Source organism: Salminus brasiliensis, chromosome 12 (assembly GCF_030463535.1).
Source record: "Salminus brasiliensis chromosome 12, fSalBra1.hap2, whole genome shotgun sequence".
In the NCBI taxonomy this organism is placed as follows: domain Eukaryota; kingdom Metazoa; phylum Chordata; class Actinopteri; order Characiformes; family Bryconidae; genus Salminus; species Salminus brasiliensis.
The window spans coordinates 10,527,838-10,553,742 of NC_132889.1; the positions used below are offsets into that span (position 1 = coordinate 10,527,838).

Below are 25,905 nucleotides of genomic sequence, written 5' to 3' on the forward strand. Positions count from 1 at the left end.
TATTTATAAAGAGAATAAATAGAAATGCAACAATGTGACACACTGTTATTATTACATAAGCCTAGCTTTATCTAACATGCAGCATGGTGTTTGTTTGTTTTTTTACCAAGTATATTTTTTCAGGAGAAAGAAACCTAGTCTAGTCTACTTTCTGCTCAAAAAAAGTCTATTTATTCCTCACCTCAAAAGCTATTTACTAAGATAGACCTAAAGTTGTGGTCAGACATTTGCATACTGTTTTATCATGGACATAAATGTCATAGAAATATTAAAGTTTCAGTGATTTCTTTGAAGGTTATTTTTCTGAGGCAAAATGAGTTTATAACACATCTTTAATAAAACACAAGAATGTGGTGGCAAAAAGGATTATTATTAATCCAGTGGTGCTAAAAGTTCTAAAATGCTTGCTAGGGCCAAAGTCTCTTCCTGTTAGTGTAAGGATTGACTACAGCTGACACCCACCTAAAAAGGGTTTGACCCATTGAACTGACCAACACACAGTACAATGTAGAAGCTCACTGCACATGACAGGGACGATTGGCCACAATGACAAGAGGTATGTTTGTTGAAGCAAAGTCTAGGCATTCAACCCCAAGAACATTGTACTAACTGTTAAGAATGGTGGCAGTAGTATCATGCTCTGGGGCTGGTACACTGTACAAAGTGGATGGAATAACAAAGGACTACCTTAGAATTCTTCAGCCTAACATCAAGCTATTAGCTAGACAGTTTAACACAATTGGGTATTCCGATAGGACAATAAACACTATAAAAGGTTTTTGTGGAATGGAAAAATTAACATTAAGCTTTTGGATTGTAATCAGGAAATGGGTTCAATTAAATTAAACAAATTCAATTGCACCTTACAGATTATCTCAAGAAGAGGGGTCAAATATCAAGTGTCTGCCAGACACTTATTGATGGCTACCAAGCATCATGTTAAGATACAACTTGCTAAGGGACATGTAACGAAATATTAGGTATGTATATTTTTGCCATCTATGTATATCTGTTACCCTGTATTAATTTTAGAACCCCCCAAAATGTGCTAAAAATGTGCTTAATGTTGCACACTCAACCTTAACTGACCAGTTTTAAAAAATCTATGAAAGCCCAATATACCTATGACATTAATGTCTATAATAAGTATTTGTAAACTTCTGACCACAAATGTATGTCAGAAGCGGCGTTGTCACAGTCACTCTTTTGCTATTTTTATTTTGAAAAGCACTAATTTCATTTTCCTCTTATATACCCTCTCTCCTCTCTTCAGTCTCAGTGTCGTCGGTAGCGGTTCTTGGGCTTTTCCCCACATCCAGTGGCCTCACAGGAGAACATGGAGGGGTTTTTACCAGAGTTGATGCTGCTAAGAAGGCCAGGCAGATCTGCAGTAATGGCCTTCTCAATCTTATCCAAAAGGCAGCCACCCATATAAGAGCACTGGGCCGATAGCTGCTTGAAACTGGTAATTGGGTTAATTCCAAAGAAGTCACGGTAAGCATCGCGGTTGGGAAGGTCAAATTTGCTAACATTGGTTTTTGCCAGGATTGACTTAAAGATGTAAAACTTGTCAGGGTCATCCACAATTTCTTTGAACACTAACTCAGGGTCACTAAAGAAACTCATCTTCTCCTTGAATGTCTGCACATAGCGGTCTACAAGAAGCCCATGGATTCGCACACGGATGCCGTGCTGACGGATGAAGGCAATCTTGTTTTCTAGGCGGTTCTCAATTACTTGGTTCAGGTCTTCTAGGAGGGAGATCTCTTCGCGCTTGAAGAGTTCGCGGCTAGTGTTGGGGGCATAATCGTAGGGCCAGAAGGAACTGACATACACACGTGGGGGTTCTGTCACATTGATAAGAGGTGCTAAACTCCAGAACAGGGCACCATACACCCGCATGAGATCCTGGGTGACCAGGCTGTCTGCCTTGTTAAGGATGATGCGGATCTGGGATTCCCGACCTTTCAATTGCCTGAAGAGCATCTCCAGTTCCAGACCAACATCCAACTTGGTTGGGTCAAATACAACAAAGATTAGGTCTGCACGGTCAATGAACCACTGACACACATCATTGAATGGATAGCCTGTGAAAGATGGAGGTAGGGTGGAAAGTTTAGCAGTACAAGAACAATGGTCCCATGGTTATTTTGAATAATGAAAGGTGACTACTGTGCTCTTAGTATCATTCATTGGATGAATGTGCCATGTCATATATGCAGAAAAGGCTTTTACCACAGCTTTTAAATATTACCTCTTTCCTGTTGCTTGCGGTTCTCAATGATTCCAGGAGTGTCCACAAATGTAACACGTTCCAGAAGCTTGTGAGGCATCTCAATACCAATCAACTTCTCCAGAAAGTTCTGGCCAAACTTCTCCAGGGGTGAGAAAGAGCGAGAGCTGTCAGCAGCCATTACAATTCCCTCTACAGACCTTATTTTTTCACCATGCATGATTACGGTGAACTCAGATGTAGTGGGCTCAGCTCCTATAGAAAAAGAGATTTAAAGATTAAAGCAGAGACATGAGAAGATTAAAGGAGTAGATAAACCAATGTTGTACTTGCCATAATGAATGTGATAAGTCTTACAGACAGCATTGTCATACATATGGGCCTATGAACTGTACCCTACCTGTATATAACTGATAAGGAGTGTCCTGAAGCCCAAGTAAATAGTTTATCATAGATGACTTGCCCACACTCCAAGGGCCGAGGAACAGCACCATGGGTTTGGAAGTAATTTCACCATCTGGGAAAAATAAAAAGGTATTACAAACGCATGGAACAACTCACTTATTCTAATCCATTATTAAAACAAGCAATATATTGTCTTTTTCTGTAAATATTTGCACAAGGAGATAATACACTATAAATGCTATTAAAAGTCTTCTGTGAAACCATATCCTACTGAAACCAATCAAATTAAAATATTAAACAAAAAAGCTATCCTACTTTGTAGTTAATTCAACAAAAAGACATATACATCACATGATAATCCACAAGCGTACTAACATATTTTACAGGAGGCAAAACAGACAATGAGAAACACAAAGCTTCAAGAAACACACAGTCCTTCATGCACTGCAGCACTGCATCAGCAATAAGGGCAGAAACATACATGAACACAAAAGACAATGCCCAGACAATGCCCAGCCAATGCATAGTAACCGTACAATCCTTCTGCACAAATCCAATGTGTGTTTTCTGTGCAGTTAAAACACCCAGTACCCAAGGGTGATAAAGGACAAATTAAAGGATCTCTAAACATGTGGACAGTAGAGTGCAGTGCTTATGCAGAGGTGTAGCATATAAACATGCTTATTATTGTTAAGGATATAATCATTTCAGCGACACACACTTTAAACTGCTGTTCTTTTACAGCACCTGACTGGACAAAAGCACACTACTGTTTCAAGGAAGTTTGGCCAGTCTTGGGTCTTGCTGTAGCGCCCCATATGGTATCACCCATAAGCAGCTTATAAGCTGTATTATGAACTGCATCTTGACACATTTCAGAACAATGATGTGCAAAACTGTGTTTGTGAGTCATGCAGCATATGTATTCGCATACTTGCATTAAATATGTTTTTGGCCTGCACTGCACGTGACACAGTATCTTAAATTTCCCCTGTTATGCTAAACCGCTAAATGCTGCCAAAATGAAAATGCTGCCAAACCACTAAATGATGGTGTTAACCTCAGCCCTGAACCATTTACAGCAGGCTCTGTTAAAAAATCAAAAGCAGAGAGCAAATGTGCTTAACACTATCAAACACAATAAAATAACAAAATTACATCATCTGAAAACCAACAACATAAGTAGTGGATCTATGCGATTGAGCTAATATTGGAGGATTTCATTGTCATTTATTCAGCTCATTTGAATCCTAAAATAAAAAATAGAATTAAATTAAAAGTGACAGAAATAATTACAATTAGATTGCAACAAATGTATCCTGATCCTTACTGTTCTTCATTCATTACTCTGTGAAGTGTTGCTCAAAGCAACCTCAAAATAAAGGCAGTGATACCAGTTTCTGAGGGAATTACCAGGAGAAATATGCTATAACCCAGCTGTCATTCGCTTTAACTCTACCAAATCATTGGGCTTATTGTCCATCAAACCATTAAATTATTCAGAACAACCTATTCTATAGTTCTCCGAATATACAAAAAAGATCATTAACGTATTATATAGGTTAATTATATTTTTAAACATGTGTTAAAATATTTTACATTGGAAAGATCATTTGATTAGGTGACTAATAACTTATAACAAATTAATATAATATAATACTAATACTATAGGTTAAATGGTTGTAACCTTGGCTTAGTTGTTGATGCTAACAACGTGAAGCAGGGGGTCAGACACTCAGGCTGGGGCCATGCAGCAGATTGCCCCCTTATACCCACCTGTGGCTGAATCCCCCAGGGTGCGTCCGGGATAGGCTGTTTAGTGAAGGTAGGGAGCGAGCAAAGGGGCAAGGAGAGCAAGATACGAATAGTCAGGTGCAGTTAAAACGTGATGACAATGAACAAGAGGATGAAAAAAGAAAGAAAGTAAAAAAAGAAAAAGAAAATGAATGAAAGAAAGAAAGAAAGAAAGAAAGAAAAAACTTTCCCTGTGGGAAGGAGGAGAATATGCAATGGTTGAATAAGGTTTGATTGTGATTTAGAGATGGATATTGCTCAGTCTCCAGGTGATGTCAGAGAGGGGAAATTTACATTTATGACATTTAGCTGATGCTCTTATCCAGATCAACTTACAAGGTTACTCGTATTACAGAGTGTGATCCAATGTAGTGTAGCACTATTGGTGTAGCACAGCATAGTCACCCAGATCAAAAATTTAATCTCAGTATCCCACATGGTGTGGTAGCTCGCTTGCTGTTAGTGATGTTATGTGACGTGTTGTACCAATCACTACAAAATTCTTGTCCAACATCACCTAGAGACATATACAGTCTTGTGCAAAAATGTGGGCACCCCTGGTCAAATTGCATGTGCTTCTGTTTTTTAAATAGTAAAAATGAGTTAAAATAATTTTACATTCTCTACAGAAAACACAATTTAAATTGTCTGTAAATTGTAAAACTTTTTAGTAACTAAATTTAACATAATGCAACATTTAAATAAATGTTAAAATTAAATGTGGCATATGTAAAAAAAAATGTTTTTTTTTTAAAAATACAGTCATGTAAAACAACACTGATATAGAGGTAACATAACTTGACTAATAAAACTGATGAAATGTCTTTTACAATAATAAAATTTGTAAATTGTAATGAATTGAAATGTAATTTTCTTGTGAGGAAAAGACACCACCACATTTAATACAAATGCCTAGAATTAGAATCAGGCGCCCCACATCATCTGCAAATTTTAAACTCACAGAGACTGAACTAACCCCCTACTCCACTACCCATAGCATTGTAACCTGTCTGCATTCTATTTATCTTATTTATATATTCTATACTTTACTATCTCAGTACCAGCTGTGTTTCATGTTTCATGTGCATTATAAGCTGTCTGCATATAATGTCACAACATGTTACATTTTTATGCACCTTATTATCAATACCTACCTGTTAAATATCTATGAATCTTACACTAAATACCTCTACTCAGAATTGAGTCGTATTTATTGTATTGTTTTTGTTCTTGTTTTGTTCCATGTTGCACCTTTGTTCTGGAAAAAAATGTAATGTAATTTCACTGTGTACTTGTACAGAGCTAAAATGACTGTAAAAGCCTCTTTACTCATCTTAACTTGAAATGATTAGAACATCGTTACAGAGGATTTTGAAGAAGTCTGTCTAATTTAAACCTCAGATATTTAATTTGGTTTGCTTTGGGCTGTTAAAGTGAGTGGTTTAATTGCATTACCATCATCTCTTAATATTGTTCAAATAAAGACCAAATGTCAATTTTTTTTAAATATTAAATATGAAAAAGACAGGTTTTCACAGGATGGCCTATTTTTTTTCAGTAGGAATTGTGGTCTGAAATGTACAGATTTTTTTCTTTTTTTTGTTTCCTGTAGAGGATTTTCACAACAAAATGTGTCATTTGTCCAGGTTTCTCTATATAGTTTGTCTCCTTGTGAATGTTTCTATGAGGATTTGAATGCATTCTGCCACGGAAGCATTAGTAATGTCAGGTACTGATATTGAATGATTAGTTCCAGATCACAAACTCATCCCAAGGGTATTACACCAGAAAAAACAAGGCCATTGCTCCAGTCAGTTTTTTAATGCCTCAGCCAACATTTGGCATTCGGCAGGGTAATCCTAGGCTCAAATGCAGTATCCGACTATGACTTCTCATAAAAATGAGACTGCATATTCAGCACTTGCAAAGCAATTGCATTTTCTTATCATACTGCAACAGTCTGTATTGTAGTTAATATTAATATAAATTCATACAGGATTTCAGAATGTGAATTATACTAGAACTAATTAAGCTTGTGTTCCAGAACCAAAACAATGCATAAAGGTGTTTTAGTAGGTTGTACAGCTAACATATATGTAGAATCAATGATGAAAAACTACATTTGAGTTTGGAAAATGTTGCGAAACTGCTACCACAAGGTCACATCACATCACTCATGCAAACTGGCAATAAATGGTGACATTTTATATCATCACAACACAAATCAGCAGCGCTGATAGGAGAAATAGCAGAAAAAAAGAAGAAATAGCAGAAAAATAACTATTTTGAAAGCAGTGTTACTATGTTGACTAAATGTCACAGTGAAACATTTCCAGAGGAAGTACTGTCCGAATTCTCTACTCTACTAACTAATATGGTGATTAGTAAATAAGTACACAAGTGGACCATTTCAGACACAGCTACTGTTTTCTCCTTCCTAATATTCTTAATAGAAAGAAATGGAATAAGCATCTGTTGTCTGCCATTTAAATATGTATTTCTGTATATCTGTCCTTCATTAAAATATTAAAGTCAAATGAACAAAAATACCTGAGATCTCATGTTGTCTGAGCTCATTATATTTGTAAGCCTGTTCCATAGGCCTGATGGAATTGTGGTAGATCTTTCTCAGTCTCTGCAGAGCAGCTGTAAAACAGAAAATAGAAAAAAGTAGTCTTGGAACACTCTGAATACAATTCAAATCAAAGAAAACTTCATGGTGTATCAAGTAATTAAAGTATTTGAATATAATGGGAGTGGTTGTGTTTAAAATGACATGGTAATTTCCCCACTGCGGGACTAATAAAGGACTATCTTATCTTATCTTATCTTATCTTAACATTACATAAAAACTTCTTTAAGTTCTTAAAGATGTGGGAACTGCCAAAGTGGACCCCCCTCACGGTCATCGAAGCTGAACAATATGTTGATTGGACACTGCTGACGCAGTCATATTCATAGTGATTAGTATAAAGTTTTGATAGCTTTTTAATAACCAATATTAGATACCTTTGATGGTATAACAAATGAGGCACCATGTATTTGATCCTTTTGATTTACATATAATTGACATATAAGAGAGTCAATGAAGCACTACTACATTTGAGCGATGTATAAAGTAATATTTTTGCATTGATATGAGATTTTATTTGCATTAAGTAGTTTCCTAACATTCTCAATGAATAAAAGATTATTTTTAGGCATTATCAACATTCTATACTTTGTATAGTGTAATCCAGTGGCTCACACTGAGACAGGATCAAACCCAGTTTTGCCAGAGTTTTCCATCAGAAACATTAAGCAACACATTGCATGAGATTAAGTTTGTCTGCATGAGTTTATACACACATGGACAAAATTGTTGGTACCCCTCGGTTAATGAAAACAAAAAACACAATGGTCACAGAAATAACTTGACAAAAGTTACGGACAAAAGTAATAATAAATAAAAATGCTATGAAAATTAATTTTTGAACCATGCCCTATTTATAGGCCCATCAGTCAGTGAGTCTCTATATAGGGCTACAGGTAGTCACAGGTAGTGCTGTTTGGTGACATGGTGTGTACCACACTCAACATGGACCAGAGGAAGCGAAGGAAAGAGTTGTCTCAGGAGAAAATGATAGACAAGCATCTTAAAAGTAAAGGTAAAGGTAAATCTCCAAGCAGCTTGATGTTCCTGTGACTACAGTTGCACATTTTATTTAGACGTTTAAGATTCATGGTACTGTAGCCAACCTCCCTGGACATGGTCGCAGGAGGAAAATTTAAACTTTTTGCCAAGGCACATCAGCTCTATGTTCACAGACGGAAAATGAAGCACATCAAGAAAAGAACACTGTCCCTAATGTGAAACATGGAGGAGGTTATGTTCTGGGGATGCTTTGCTGCATTTCGCACAGGGTGTCTTGAATCTGTGCAGGGTACAATGAAATCTCAAGACTATCAATGGATTCTAGAAAGAAATGTGCTGTCCAGTGTCAGAAAGCTTGGTCTCAGTCGCAGGTCATGGGTCTTGCAACAGGATAATGACCCAAAACCCAGCTAAAAACATCCAAGAATGGCTAAGAGGAAAACATTGGACTATTCTAAAATGGCCTTCTATGAGCCCTGACCTAAATCCTATTGAGTATCTGTGGAAGGCGCTGAAACATGCCGTCTAGAAAAGGCACCCTTCAAACCTGAAACAAATGGAGCTGTTTGCTCATGAGGAGTGGGACAAAATACCTGCTGAGAGGTACATTGACAGTTACTGGAATCATTTGATTGCCTCAAAAGGTTGTGCAACAAAATATTAAGTTAAGGCTACCATCATTTTTGTCCAGGCCTGTTTCATGAGTTAATTCTGTTGAAGCATGGTTGAAAAGCAATGTCTGACTTTCACTGGTTAATTTTCATAGTTTTTTAAATTTATTATTACTTTTGTCAGATTCAAGTTATTTCTGTGACCATTGTGGGTTTTTCTTTCATTAACCGAGGGGTACCAACAATTTTGTCCACATGTATATATGGCATCCTATGCCCTTTTACAGTGTCTACATAATATTTCTTATCAAACTGTGATTAAATTCAGTATATACACCTGCCATATGTTGCCACCCCTCAAAAATTCCTGGCCCCCTCTCACCTCCCCATAAATATTTTAAATCCACTTTAAATTAAATTAAATCAAATTATATTTAAATTAAATCAAATTATAAATCCACCCCTGACCAGAAATGGTTACTTCTGCCAGAAATGATCCCATGTGCAGAGTTATGCAAGAATCTGACAATTAAGCAAAAAAAACAACAACAACAAGCCTACCTGAGAGCAAACTTGTAGTGATAAGTATAGGAACTAAGCCTAAGAAGAGACTTGTATGTGTAGATTTTTTGCTTGCATTAATATCCAACCTGACTGCATTATCTAACAGGCACTTCTTTAACCTACCTGTATAGTCTCCTGAGTTTTCCATTGCTGCCAATCTTAGTGTCTCCTCAATGTGAGATCTGTCTCTCAGAATGGAGTCCAACAACTCCTCCACCTCTGCAGATAAAACACAGGCATATGCACCCCAAGAATTACAAATAGGACACATTTCAACCATGTTTTTAACCATCTCTCCCTTTTCAAGTGTCATTCACTTATGCCAATTAGGATTGGGCAACACAAATTATCTGGTGTAAACTCGAAACTTGAGACATGGATATTTTATATAATATAATGTTCCACTAATGTCCAAAAGGGAAAGTCTTTTTGCATTATATACATCTCTGCTACCAAAGGTGCGGGAACCCTATTGTTTTTGTTAGAATTTTCATACATACATTTCAGTCTTTCATACAATAAAACGAATAAAACTGTTTTTCTGCAATAAAACAAAATGCACAGACCAAACCGTAAGTTTGGATATTAAGTAGTAGTCCTTCCTGCTACTTAAGCTCTCAAGTTCAGCCCGACTGGCCTGATGGTGGCACTATAGCGAAGCATGCGACTTCAAAGTCCATATCTTCTACCCCATATGACGTAGAAACAAAATTATTTTTTCCCCCGATTACTCGCCTCATGCCCTAGAAAATCATATAGCTCAACCCACTTAGATTTTGAAATAATTTGCATAATATGTCCTAGATCAGTATCAGTATTGGTCTGATGTCATATAAAAAACAACAACACTAAATTAGTAAATGTGTCATACCACTACAGTGCACAATTACATACCTAGAATATGTTCCCTAGGGCCTAGTGTTTTCAAACCTAAATGCAGTAACAGATTGCATGATATGCAGGGCTACAGCAATGCTGCCGCATGCTGTTCCATTAGGTCTCATTGGACCTATTGTGCTTTGACCACTTGCAACAATATTTATCATCAACAACAATGGTCATTTACATTTGTAACAATATTAGAAGCACTAAGAGCATTGTCTCTCTCAAAGTTTGACAAAGGAATCTGGGGTCCACATTAGAGAATTATAACAACTGTTTGGCATTAATTAAGACTTCTTAATTAGGAATTCCCAATCTAAAAATAAACAAAGCAATAACATGATTTGAAGTAGTCATGGTTGCATTGCACATGGGATTTATCAATGCGTGGGTGTGCCCCATTACATAACAGCCCTAAAGCCTCTTGGGCAGCTCCTCTCTCAGATTAGCCGGCTGTAGAGTGGTTAAAGATTATTGCACCAACCCTCTTTAGCTCAAAATATACCCACTCATTAGCATGTTAAGAATGTTTGTTTATAAATATAAAAATGCAAGGCTGTATGATTGCTATATGTTAGGTCTGGGATCAGGTTTCATGGTGGCACAATGGGCAGATCTGAATATGGGGGCAACTGAACTCTCTTCCCAGTTCACAATTAGAGAAATGTAGTTACTCTTCGTGGTCCTGCTGGTCTCTGGTTACATTTCTGTACACAGTAAATGCTTATATAAGCATATCTCCATAACATGATCCCACAATTCTAACTTAACATTCCTATGACATCTCCCTTGATGAAGGGAAGTAATTTCAATCAAAATCTTGAATACATGTTGCCAAAATCCTGTTCCTGTTCCATGTAGACAATATTTTCTGAACTGCACATAAGCTTATTGAAATGAACACAACAGCAAAGTTAGGGCATGGATACAAAAAAAAGTCACTGAACATTCCCTGACATTCTATTAGATGGCAAGAAATTAAAAAAGCAGAACACCCTCACAGTCACTGTAAAAGAAGGAGACTAGTGAGGGAGGCCACCAAGACACCAAGCCCCACCTGAAGGGTTCCCTGTGCACTGCACCACTTTCTCCTTTCCTAGGCATTTCATTGTGGTTCAAATATAAGAGTTATTGCCTGTTGGAGACAATAATTTAAATGACCTGCATTCAATTAAAAACAGGCCTTTGTATATCAGGTTGTTTATCAGGTTGAACACAAGAATTCTCTGAATTGATCCATGGTAGGAAGAGTAGGATAGTCTGGCCACTTAACCATATCATTTCATCAAAATGCCACAGAATACTGTACATAACCCATAACACCATTCAATTTAAATTCATTTAAAACTTTTATGTGTATTCTGAAATTTTATCTCATAAATGAGCAGTTACAGTTTTCAGTATGTTTAAATCATTTAGAAAACAGTTAATAATGTACAGTTCTGTACATTATACATCTGTACAGTCAAATCAAACCTTCATATAAGGACTTGCAGTCTTAAAACTGTTTATTCCCTTGTGCAATAGCCTGTAAATGTTTATTTCAACCCCATGTACAGTACTATTTAACATATGTGTAGTATTTTTTTAACACGGTCCATGCATTAAAATGTTTCATGACATAATATAACCCTGGACTAAGTGATTGTGTTAAAAGTGTCAATTCAGCCTAATCAAAGTAGTTATAAGACAATAAACAGTTTAACTTACATGCATACTTTATATGTAACAAAACAAAACAAAACAAAAAAAAAGTTGAATGAATAAAAGCAATAATATACATGGATTCAAAGCTGCAAAAAACTTTAAATGTCTTCTGCCTAGTTCCAGTTCATGTAGGCCTGTAATATAAAACAAAGGCAATCTTGACTTTGTAAAAACACGGCTGTTGCAGCCATTCATCTTGATATGTCTAACAGGTCAACTATAAAGTCCTATATAGTAATGGTCAAATACACAAAGAACATAAAGCTTTAAATTAAATCAACACAATTAAATTGTGGGCCTTTCCCACAATCAGGGTACAGTGCAGGTGTGACTCCGCCATAAGATGTGTTACTCTTTGCCAAAGCATCTACTTAAAGGAATGCAAGTTTAGACTGTACTTATGATGTACTATATTATGCTGCTTAGTAATATAATATCACAGCAGATGGTAAATATAAAAATCCCCAGATCATATTCTGCTTAGTAATCCGGAGACAGATTCAATTACTGTTAACATGATTACAGATGTAATTCTTCAGCCCTCCCTGAAAACAGAAGATGTGTCACTAGCTGAAAGCTAGTGCACACAACCTTTACAGTGGGCAAAGGGATTTGTGTAAGAAGAGCTTCAGAAAAATAGAAAAACATTCTATTTTAGGGCACTTTAACTTTGAATATAACTACAGATAAATCTGAAATTATAAATTTAATTTATAAAATAGTTTATGTTGGTTAACTCTGCTAGTATGAGATCAGTCTTGAATTACAACTGTGTACCATTTTAAATAAAATCACAATTGCAAACTCTGGAGTCTGATCATGCAAAAGAAGAGACAAAGTAAATATCACATTGTACCTGGATTGTTCAGGTAGAGACCGTGGCAAAGATGCAGTGACAAACAACAAATATTAACCATCTCAGGTCACTCAAACTGAATGTTCACCTAGCAGAAATGTTTTAGAAAGGTTCTTATTCTTTCTCAAAGTGTGATTATTTTTAAGTGTAATGAAATTAATATTTATACATGCAAATGTAAACAACTAAGTAAACAAAAATTTATATTTAGACATATCACATATGTAAAACTTTTGCTCTTTACAGTTAAGTGGAAAATAAATTACTCATATTAAAAAGGCAATGATTTCTAACTGCTTGAAGAGTACAACAGATCAAATAAGTTATTTTATACATAGTGTTATTTATGTTCCAGTCTTCAAGGGCCACTGTCCTGCACAGGGTGCTGACTTTCAGCCAGTAGACACTAAGACACTTTGTCATTCTAGACTACTATGTCATTCTAGAACTGTGAAATTACACTACATAAAAACATAGAATATTTGTTTTTGCACCCGTTTATGACTTTTACACAAGGCTGTAGTGCTGGCAATATAAAAAAACATATCCACTCAGTTAAAAACAATCTTTGTGTCTTTGTCCATTCCATTTCTGGAGTTATGTGTGGAATGGTATGATATTTGATTTTTTTCTCTGTGTTTGTGGTGTTCCATAGTAAACAAAATAATCATTGAAATATTGAAGTATTTGTAATTGCAACAGTGATCTGGGAGAAGTGGTATATTTCCTGAAAGAAGTGCATAGTATTGGCATAGCCAGTATAGCCAGTATTTTTGGTCATGAGTATCTAAATATCTAAACATCTATCCGTTGTTATTTGAAGAGTCCAGATATTGTGACCAATATTTAAGAACTTCGGCAGCAGGGTCATCTGCATCGTTATTTAAAAAAAAAAATCTCCTGCTTATTTTCTTTTGTAATGTCAATTTTCTTTTTCAATATCACCTGCGCTCCCTGACCTTTCAGCATCCTCATATCCTCTCCCTCCCTACTTTGCTCACCCCAGAGTCAACACAACTGGTATTTCGTGCCATGATGTTCAGGGATGGATTACTAACCATTTCTTATCTGACCAGTAATTATGATATAGCCAACATACTGACAGTGTATGCACAACTCTCCTGTATAGTCTCCTGTATAATCTCCTGTATTTTAAAACTTCATACAATTGACACTGACATGTTTTAGTAAAATATTGTGTATTTCCGCTATAGCTACAGCTCCAGTGCAAAATGCTGTATTGACATTGATGTTTCATGTAAGTCAGAGACATTAGCTGCAAAGACACAAAACTAGTGAGTGGAATATTTGTATATATAATATATATGATAATATATTTATATTTTGCACATCAGTATATTGGGAGGACATTTTAAGCATATCGGAAAATTGAAAGGGACGTGTCCCTCCAAATATATATTCTGACTATGGGCTTTGGTTTCACACCGTTACAGTGGTGCAACGGCCTGCCTTACAAGAAACAGATGATCATAAGTTCAAATCCTGTCTACACCACAGCCCTCCAAGGTCAGTGGTCTAAATAGGAAGGAGTCCTAACCTGCAGAAGGGAATTAACAGTAAACAAATTGGAGAGAGCGGATACAGACTAATCATCCCACAGTCTATTTCAGCTGATTGTATTTTATTTGGACAAAAAGCTACACAAATTTAAACTTCTAAAGACACTGTTAAACAATTAAAGACACTGTGTGTGAATCTTTAAACCAAACAGTGCAATAGATTATGGGTAGTCCACTACTGTTTAGTGTACATAAAAAATACCCTTTGACAAAGTGGCACAGCTTAAATGTAATTAAATGCATTGTGGTACAGTGATCAAATCCGTACAGAAATTTGGGAGAAAATGGCAGATGACCAAGCTTGATGTTCCACTCTGCCTGGAAGGACAGCCTTATTGAGTATAGAAGGGCATTCATTAAAGCTTGCTTAGTGGATATGGCCTTGCTGAGAGAGAATAACAAAAACAATTCTAGAATACTTTTTAGTGCGATTTCAAAATTTAGATTCAGATTCCAGCTACTTTAACCAGCAAGACTTTTCAATAATAAAATATAAAACATCAGACAACAAATTCAAGCCTCCTTACTAAATCTTACATATTTGTCAGAACCAAGCTGGAAGCCTTCTACCCACTTCCACAGCCAGAATTAGAGAAAATTATCTCCTCTGAAAATTGTACAACCTGTACACTTAGCTCAGTTCCCTCAAAAATACTAAAAGAAGTACTCCCAATTATAATCAGACCTCTTTTAACAATAGTGAATTTGTCCCTTATCTTAGGGCATTAGGCCAAAACTCTTAAATTAGACTAGACTATTGCAACACACTATTGTCAGGTTCTTCCATTAGGAACCTTAGTAAACTTCAACTAATTCAACCTGCAACCAGAGTCCTTAACAAAACTAGAAAATGTAACCAGTCCAGCCCAGTTCTATGAGCACTGCATTGCCTCCCAGTAAAAGTTCACAGTCTTTTATAGCCTCACGCCTGAGTACCTGCAAGATCTTATTACTTATTATGAACCATCATGATCACTTACATCACAGGGTGCTGGCTTCTTACTCGTTCCCAAAATTCAGAAAGCCTTAGCAGGAGGAATGGCCTTTTCTGATAGAGCCCCCCAACCTTTTGTGGATGATGGAGCAGATGGACGCCAGTGTCTCAGGGTGCTCCTGTTGTTTCTGCTATCCGTTGGCTCTCAACTTTTAATTAGGCTGTTATAGTCAGACCTGCTGGAGTTGCCAGCCATACTGCTCAACAATCTCTGCTTTCCATGAACTGATACTGCTGAACATTTGCTGCATTTTTTTTACTTATTACTGATTCTGAAAAGCTGCTTTGTGACAACACCACTGCATAATCTGTGAGTTATCTTGTCTAATAATGAGAGTGATAAAGATCACAGCATTGAGTTTTCAGCAGTTTTTTTTACAAGTTTATCATTGACCAAATCAAAACAAATGTATTAGTATTGAAAAGACACCACTTGTTCTTAAGTATGCCCCTCAGCTCTAAAATATTTAAATGTATGCAAGTGTATTTGGCTTCACATTTTGGTTTCACCATTTTGAAATTACAACACTGTTGTTTGTTTTGTGTTGTTTGTTTAGTTTTTTTTTTATGACTCCCCGCCACTATGTTTTACAGATGAGGTGGTATGCTTTGGATTGTGGCCATTCCAGACTTTTTCCTGAATTCTGCAGGCTCTGGGAAGTGCTTTTTTCTGTTTTTGTGGTTTATGACTTGAAGTGTAGCCACTGTATTTCTGTTCATTAAGTCTTCTGTGGATACTAGTCTCTGATAAACGCCTGTTTCCTGAAGGCTGCTTAGACAGACAGAGAATTGTGGATTATTCTTTACCATAGTTGTGATTCTTCTGCCATTAGTAGTGGATGTCTTCCTTCGATTTTTTCCTGGAATATGGTGCATATATTCAAACAGAATCTCAAAAGTAAGGGTGAATTTGACCTAGTTGTGATTCCTGGTTCAACCTGATTTTGCCCAAAAATATGTAAAAATGTAAGTAAAATATGACCTAATTTTTAAAGGCATGAAGTAAAAATAACAATCTTTAATATTTTTTTCAAAATTACTTTTCCAATGTTTTACAGTTTCATAGTAACAAACCTCACCCTCTTTGGGTGTATAAGTATAATTGCTTGTAAATGCTTTTTGTAGCCAGCTAGAGTCTTTCAGTTATTGTTTCTTGTGGATTTTTGACCATTCTTCTTGGAAGAGACTTTTAGTTTTATGTCTTGCATGCACTTCTCTTTTTAGTTACTGTATATCTACAGATTTCTGGGTATCATTACCCTGCTGCAGAAGCCATTCTCTATATATATTTCCAGCTTGGGGTGTGATGTTTGCTTTCAGAATTTGCTGGTATTTCATTTAATTCATTCTTCTTTATACCAGTGAAATGTTAAGCATGTGGGTGGGCATGAGCATTCCACCCACACGCTTAACAATTGGAGAGTTATATATATGTATATGCATTCTGCATAAATGTTTTTCTCTAAACAATACCCTTGCTCATTGCAGCTAAAAAGCCCAAACAAGTGTTTTTTCTGTTAGCTGTCGCTTCTCAATTATGTTCCAAACTGAGAACTGATGACTACTTGAACACTTTGCTATCTTCTTATAGCCTACAGTTAGCCTCCTGTTTTTTCTTATCTTACTGGATTTCTTTAAAGCTGCTTTGCTACATCCGTTTTAAAAAGTGCTATATAAATAAATCTGATTTGATTTGTGATTTGTGTATATTATTTTATTTTAATTTTTTAAATAGGCAGCTACTTGGCATGGACAATGGCTGCTGATTGCACCTGGCAAGTCATAATTAATTTTATATTATACTGTAATATACTATTCTTAAAGGTTAAAAAGAATGTTTCACCTTTAACTTTGTCTTTTGAAGATCAGTTTACCGTCTACACACTTAGCTATTCATAGTAACAGAAATTCTGGCCATGAGTGCTACCAGAGCAAATAGTATTATTTTCAGTTGTGTGCTAGAGAATGTTGTGACCATAGTCAGTCACCTTATAATTTAAAGCATTTCCACTTGTCGAAAATGTTTAACTGATTTTTGGTACACTTATAATGTAACAGGGCAGTAGTGGCTCAACGGTTAGAGATCAGGGCTATTGATGGCAGGGTTGCGGGTTTGATGCCTGGACTCGGCAAGCTGCCACTGTTGGGCCCTCTTTGCTCCCCAGGCGCTGGAATTGGCTGCCCACCGCTCTGTGTGTGTGTGTGTGTAGTTCATGTGTGTGTGTGTGTGTTCACTACCACAGATGGGTCAAATGCAGAGGACACATTTCGATGTGCATAGTACAGTGACAAATACTTGCACCTTAACATTAATCTACATTTTATTAAAATAATGTTCATGTATCACTTCATGTAACTACTTCATCAAAAATGCATCAAATCATTCACAAAAGTATTGTGTCTGCCTTTAAAGATAGATGACTGTCCCTGTAAAGATGACTGTCCCTATATGGGCAGCTGCTGGGTTATGATTGTGACAGTTCACAATCACAGGGTGACAGCTGTGTAGTGTGTTAAATGGTGGGGGTGGGAGACAGGGAAGAAGAAAGAAAGGGAGGGGAAAGAGAATAGAGGTGAGGTGGGTGAGGGGAAAATGGGTGGGATGGATAGAGGTCTATAGTGAACAGTGTCCAGTTACAGGACGCTTTCCAATCTTAGACACTTGGTGGAAGTCTGGGATAAATAGGCCTGTGCATGGTCCATGATAAAGGCAAGGACAGAACAAGTTTAGTACCTACTGCCAAAAAGAGCCAAAAAGCACAGTTTTGTTGTATAAACTGCTTTGGTCTATGATGACTACACAGCTGGAACATCACAGATTTGTGAAGTATCACCCAGAATAAAGGTAATAATATTACAAATGTTGAACCAGGTCAAAGCACTTTAACAACATTAACCTATTAAAAAAATATACTTAACATTTCATTACAGTTCATATTGGAGGCCTACATATAACAATAAAAACAGCAAGAAAAGCAACAACCAAAAACAACAAAACATACAAAGTAACAAAATACAGGCATATCAGCTTCTGTTTACAGTCTTCTACAGTTCTTATGTTCTGTAGTCTGCTAGCTCTAGGTTTTTCCATCAGCTGGTTCAATGCTTCAGGGCAGCTGACACAATGGCTGCAACTGAGCTATGCAGATATTAAATATACACTCTCCTGGAGTCTGAGACTCGCAGTCCTCTAATTTTAAAGAGACATGACTCCATTATAAATAAATAATGGTGTCCATTTCTAAATGTTGCATACATGTATAAAAATGACCCTTCTCATTTCACGATTCAGCCTGAACACAAACATATTTAAAAGCCGTGTTCTTAAAATAACATTAGTAGGTTCCACTGTGGCAGTGAAAATAGATTTCAGGGTTCTATTCATGCCCCCATGTTGTTGTCTTATCAGTAAATATTGTCATTCCTTTGAAACCCATTCCATCCATGTAAAAAAATACATGAATGTAATTTTATTATACAAAAATGAGATGACACTGTAATTTTTTTTAGCCAGTAAACACAAATAGGTCTTAACACTGATGTTTGAAAAAAAAGCTCTCTCCCTTTTAAACACCAGTGTAAATGTATAGTGGACATGTTTTGTTAATTCAGATGCATGCCAAAATCTTCCAAAGATTCTTTGTTTAGAAAGACTTTATAAAGAAACTATAAAGACATTCAGTCCCTATTAGCTCAAAGGAAAAATTAACAAAATAAAATATGCAACTTTAATAAGAACAACCAACAAAGAATAAATAAAAGTGCTAAAAGCCTTTACCTGGTGTGGCCAGGGACAGCAAAAAGACAAAGCAGCAGATTGAGACTAAGCCCTTCATGTTTGCTACCAGGAGAACTATGAAAGCCTCAGTAACTATATATACCATCCACAGAAGGTCAAGGGTCATGTGGCAAAGAGGCTGGGCATCCAGAGGGGACTGTTAAGTGGTGAGCATGTGTTAAAATTGTGCACAGGGGGGTGTTAAAAGGCTTCATAGCAGGACACACTGAAGACTTTAAGCAGCTGAATGTTTCTTTTAGCTGTTTCTCTGTTTGACCTATTCTCTTTTTAGGATCCTTTTGATCTAAAATATAATAATAAACTTCAATCAGAGGTGTGACTAGTTTTATAGAAGTAAAGATGCTGTCATCATTTGATGAAATACACATAAAGAAATTTGTTATTTAGTGAAATGTAACTGAATAATAAACATTAATTATTATTATTAATAAATTAATATTAATTTCTTTCCAAATATGAGTAGAAGTAAAATAATTATTTGAAAAGTACTGAGAAAAATATTTCGACCTCTGCATATGACCATATATGACTAACCTATTTGCTGTATTTCTAAGTGCCCTCCATGATGTGCCCCTCTGCTCCATTGATCTATTCAGAAAAGTACACATTTTAGACTTTAATTTTAAATTTTTTTATACATTTCAGTTGAAATGACAACACATTTTTTAAAACAGTCCCCCCAATTTCAGGGTACCACAATGTTTGTCACATAGCAATTATGGTTACATTTTAAAGCAGTTTAATAAATTGTTGCATTTACCGTACATGCAGTTTGAAGTATGCAATTTATAGACATTAAAAACTGCTGCATCATAAACAAAATTATCATAATAAAATCCACCACCATGCTTTACAGATAAGGTACAAACTGCAATTAAACAATTTCATGGGCAGTTTCTTTTTGTCTCCACTCTTTGCTCTTGCAATCAACTCTGATGCAGGTTATTCTTAGTCTCGTCATAACTTAGTCTTCCAGAATTCTGCAGGTTAGTAGGCAAGTAGTGGTTTACATCTTGCATTGTGGCCTCTTCTGTGGATAGTAGTCTCTGACAACTACACATCCACTGACCTATAGGAAAAACTTAGTGAGGATTCTTCTACCATTTGTAGTGGAGGTTTTCTTTGGCCCACCAGTCCTTTCGCAATTGACGAGGGCATGTTGTTTTTGTTGTTCTTGTCAGCCTAATAATAAAATGATAAAAATAGCCCAATAATTTGAAACCTTAAACTGGAGAGCGGAGGGGCATATCAAGGAAAAGGCTCTTTGTCTTAAACATTTTGGTGGGCACCCTTTTAATCATGAAAAAGAATAATTAATTATTATATATAATTTAATTATTTTTATAGATTCTTGGACCAGTAAATATCTCTTTGATGAAAATGCTGACTGAAAATGAACTGCCATGCTTGACTGCATTTAAACCACATGTAAGCCAGTGTAAAAGACTGCGGTAATGTTTGTTTTATATTTCATATGTTCAAATGTTTTTGAACTCCAGCTAAATTCTACAGCCTAATTGACAGGATAAACATTTTATCAAGTGCATGCTACACAAGAAACTACAATTCTTATATGAGCAATTTTAATTTGTACTGACAGATTATTCTGAAAAAAAAATCCAATAGCATTTGAACTGTTGATCAGAGCTCTAAAACAAATTGCACTTTTATTACCTGCCTCCTACACAAAATAGCTGTAGAAATGACTAGATTTTACTAATAAAATGTAGTCTCACTGAATCATTATGGGTTGGCTGTATTATTAGACCCTGAGGGGTGTGTTGCTACTTGATCTGCAACGCCTGCCTAACTTACACTGTACATGGAAGTACTACCATGTTCTTACGGCACGGTCGGATTTTGTTTTTAAGCTGTGTCTTGTTTGTTTATAAATTAAATACGTTTTTGTGCATCCCAGCACACCGTGTTACTGTATTTCTTTAGATTTATATGCACCTTATACAATCAATTGGACAATTTGATTTAACTGTTTAAACATACAATACGGACGTACATCGTCTCTAACTGCTACACAGGCTAGCACGAAATCAAAGGACTCTATAGAGAGGTGAAGCCTGCTACCGCTTCAGTCACGGTATAGAATAAAAGCCCCCCGCCTCAATAGCATACACCCGTGGGTGAAACAACGTCCCTATCTAATATGAAAATGTTAATAGCTAACTAAACATGAAGAATTCACAAAATTAGTTGTGGTGTTTACTTTTAATGTAACCGGGGATAATGAGAATACCTATTATTATTATTAGGGGTTAAAATACCGAAGGTGTGGGAGCCTTATTGTTTTGGTTAAGGTTTTTTTTCTTTCTTTTTTCTCCTTCTCGCTTGATATAATTTGCATAATATGCTAAATCACACAAATTATTTAAAAAAAAAAAAAAGTCAGACCATAGGATGGGACAATTGGCAGTTTTAACATTTGTACTGAGCTCACCATAATGTGTTGCTGCTTTCTTTGTCTATTCCCCAGGAGCCATGTCTGCAGTGTGGATAAGTGCGGGCTTACTGAGCATGTCTTTATACAATGCCTGAAATTCTAGGTAATGTGGACTGTGCTATCTGGAATCTTCCTAGGGGATAAACCAGGGTTGTGCAGAGAGCAAAATGGGTATTTCACAATATTTTTGTGTATGTATTGTAATGTGACTTATAATGTGAAGCAGTGTTGTTCACTTAAGTGGAATTCTTCACCTTCACTGTTAATGGTGAGCATTGTTAAAAGAGGACTAATTGTGCTTTTTTTTTTTTTTTTTTTTTTTTTCCAGTTTCTGTCTTCTACCAGCTCAGAGGCCATGTTGCCACGAATGTGTGTGTTTTTTTGTGCTTTTGTATAAAGGTACATGTCTACAGGTCTTGCCTTTGGTCACACCCTGATACGTGCATATACAGCTCGAATACAAACGTGGTTTCACCGATTGTGCCTTGACAGGCTTGCACCATAGGATGGTCATAGACGATTTTCAAAGTTTGGAGAATCTGCATAGGTGGCTGTGACATGCAAAACTGCAACCAAAGGTTGTCTGATTGAATTGAAAAATTGTATGGCGCTACTATGTGCTGTCCTGGATTAGTATCCAAGAGTCTGATGTTAAAAAAACATTTGAATATCGGGTACTTGACAGCTTTAGAATTGGCCAATTACCACAAACCTTCATATGTATGTCCAGGTACATACTCTCTACTACTAGGGAAGGGGGGCACTGGTCACATTAAGACACAATGTACAGTGGGGGAAAAAAAAGTATTTAGTCAGTCACCAATTGTGCAAGTTCTCCCACTTAAAAAGATGAGAGAGTCCTGTAATTGACATCATAGGTAGACCTAAACTATGAGAGACAAAATGAGGGAAAAAAAAAAAAAAAAAAACAGAAAATCACATTGTCTAATTTTTAAATAATTTATTTGCAAATAATGGTGGAAAATAAGTATTTGGTCAATAACAAAAGTTTCTCAATACTTTGTTATGTTAAGACCCAGCCACGTTTCATCTTCAATGCCCTTGCTGATGGAAGGAGGTTTGCACTCAAAATCTCACAATACATGGCCCCATTCATTCTTTCATGTACACGGACCAGTCATCCTAGTCCCTTTGCAGAGAAACAGCCCCAAAGCATGATGTTGCCACCCCCATGCTTCACAGTTGGTATGGTGTTCTTTGGATGCAACTCAGCATTCACTCTCTTCCAAACACAACGAGTTGTGTTTGTACCAAACAGTTCTGCTTTGGTTTCATCTGACCATAAGACATTCTCCCTCTTCCGGAACATCCAAATGCACTCTAGCAAACTTCAGACGCGCCCGGATATGTGCTGGCTTAAGCAGGGGAACACGTCTGGCACTGCAAGATCTGAGTCCCTGGCAGCGTAGTGTGTTACTGACGGTAGCCTTTGTAACGTTGGTCCCAGCTTTGTGCAGGTCATTCACTAGGTCCCCCCGTGTGGTTCTGGGATTTTTGCTCACCGTTCTTGTGATCATTTTGACCCCACGGGCTGAGATCTTGCGTGGAGCCCCTGATCGAGGGAGATTAGCAGTGGTCTTGTAGGTTTCCTATTTTCTGATTATTGCTTCCACAGTAGATTTCGTCATACCAAGCTGCTTGCCTATTGCACATTCAGTCTTCCCAGCCTGGTGCAGGTCTACAATTTTGTTTCTGGTGTCCTTTGACAGCTCTTTGGTCTTCACCATAGTGGAGTTTGGAGTGTGACTGTTTGAGGTTGTGGGCAGGTGTCTTTCATACTGTTAACGAGTTCAAACAGGTGCCATTAATACAGGTAATGAGTGGAGGACAGAGAAGCCTCTTAAAGAAGACGTTACAGGTCTGTGACAGCCAGAAATCTTGCTTGTTTGTATGTGACCAAATACTTATTTTCCACCATTATTTGCAAATAAATTCTTTAAAAATCAGACAATGTGATTTTCAGATTTTTTTTTTTCATTTTGTCTCTCATAGTTGAGGTCTACCTATGATGTTAATTACAGGCCTCTCTCATTTTTTACATACAAATCCAGGAACAAGTTTGAAGTGTGGAATTAACATTAGAATTAACACTTGTAAAACAATTTTATTTAATCACTTGCTGATGAGCAATGAACGAGACTGAATCAACACAACTGAACATGAATCAACAGAAACAAACAGGAAGTCCTTATATGGGCCTGTGGGCGGCATCTCAACATCGCCCTGGGGGTGGGCGCATACAGGTGTTCCCCCTGTGTTCACAGTGTAAAGGCAGTGCAGGTAAAATTACTTATTACAATTACTTATTTAAATGACCATTATCTTCATTGCTGTACTTTAAATCAACTCTAGCTGTACAATCTGTGATCTCTGTGTAAAAATGGTACAAGCTGTGATTTCAGTGTACCAACAACAAATAAACTACAAAACTTCTTAATGTGTCAAACAACAACTTAGCAAAGCTGCTATGGGACATTAATAAATACATCTTAAAATATCAATGTCTAAACCGCAGAATGTTGTTATATAGGTATATGATAATAAAATTAGAACTAATACATAAAACCTGTTACACAGAATACAGTGGTATGAAAAAGTTTGGGCACCCGTGATAATTTTGATGATTTTTCTTTATAAATCATTGGTTGTTCGGATCAGCAATTTCAGTTAAATATATCATATAGCGGATGAACACAGTGATATTTGAGCAGTGAAATGAAGTTTATAGGATTTACAGAAAGTGTGCAATTATTCTTTAAACGAAATGACACAGGTGCATAAATTTGGGCACACCAAGAGAAAAATGACATCAATGTTTATCAATGTAGATCAAAAATACATTGATGCAAAAATAACAGCCTCTGAACGCTTCCTATAGCTTCCAATGAGAGTCTGGATTCTGGTTGAAGGTATTTTGGACCATCCTTTTTACAACACATTCCCAAATTTATGCACCTGCCTAATTACCTCACTTAATTTCTGTACTTAAACAACATTCCAATTTTCATTCCAAAGTAAGTATATTTCTAAAAGTGCTATTGACATGAAATTCACCTTCAGGATTTGAAGAGTGTTTATGTGAAGGATTAAAATCACACCTGAGCAATGCATGTAACTAGTTTCTCCATTTAGGAGGGGTCTTGAAGCTTTTATCACCAACAAAGGCTTTTGTACAAAGTATTAAAATAAATTTCAGTAAGCATGTTGTACCATTGTATACCCAGTTGGTGTAATGCTTAATGAAATTGCAAAAAAACATCTCAGGAACTCACAGGCCCCAGTTAGTATGTCAAATATTCAAGTTCATGACAGTACAATTACAACAAGACTCCCACTATCTTTAATTTGCTGTAAAGCATCTGTTAAAATAAACATTCTCCCCAAAGTCAACTTTTATGCTATGACACTCGTTATCCGGGCTGTTTTTTTTCTCTGAACTCAGCAGTAAATTCAGTCTACAGGAACCACCCATCGAAAACCATAGTATGGCGGACTTGACCACTCAAAACCTTATCTTTATAGACTAATCAATCAGAACCTATGAATGCTTCAAATATAATAAGATAGATACTACTCTCTCTGCGTGGTGGAAAGCAAATAAAATCTGCAACCTTAAACTCACCCAGTGTAAATTCACCCCTATCTGGCACAACCCTATGTTTAAAATTAACAATAAACCTATCATATTTGCAACATGGGAAAGGAGAGAAAAAAAAGCCTAGGGGACCTCTTTAGTGATAGCCTTCTGCAAAATTTTATTACCTACAGCTCAAAGAGATTATTAAAAGTCATTGATATTCACAATTTTCAAAAACCGACCTCCTCTCTATTACTGAAAATAAATTCACTCAAACCCAAGAAACCTGCTTGGTGACCATTCCTCTCTATCAACCCAAAAATATGTGCAAACATTCATCCTAATTTATACAACAGTGGCTAGAAAAAATATTTTACTTAACAAAAAGAAAAGGCAGAACAAAATGATCAATAAAGCACTGGTACAATTTGCTACTTGAATATTACATTTTGGAAAGACTTAAATTTCTCATAAAATATAATATCAATTACTACTACAAAATCTGGTCCCCATTCTCACAATGCATCCAAAGCTGATCCCTCCACTTATAATTAATATATTTATTTATCCCCCTTCAACATGCTTGCTCAATACTTAGTATTACAATGACAATGACTCCAGTTGTGGAGACTAGGGTATGGCAATCATTATTAATATCATGACATGTTGGATCATTGACTTCTGGTAAATCTGGTGAAAATTCCTGTATTTTTTAATGTTGCAGTATATATCATGGAAAAAAAATATATATATCATTTTTTCAACATCTTGCAGATATACGTTTAACCATAGA

At 36.3% G+C, this 25,905-nt stretch overlaps 1 protein-coding gene across 1 annotated transcript; it reads right to left on the reverse strand.

Annotated features, from left to right (window-relative positions):
* Positions 1–788: 788 nt before the first annotated feature.
* Positions 789–19,096, reverse strand: srl (sarcalumenin). Its single transcript, XM_072693952.1, has 6 exons — positions 19,039–19,096; positions 9,365–9,460; positions 6,983–7,078; positions 2,634–2,750; positions 2,255–2,488; positions 789–2,087 (listed from the first exon to the last, which is right to left on the reverse strand). The coding sequence occupies exons 1-6, from the start codon at positions 19,094–19,096 to the stop codon at positions 1,276–1,278; spliced, it is 1,413 nt and encodes a 470-aa protein (XP_072550053.1). The 3' UTR covers positions 789–1,275.
* Between the last annotated feature and the right edge of the window lie 6,809 nt (positions 19,097–25,905).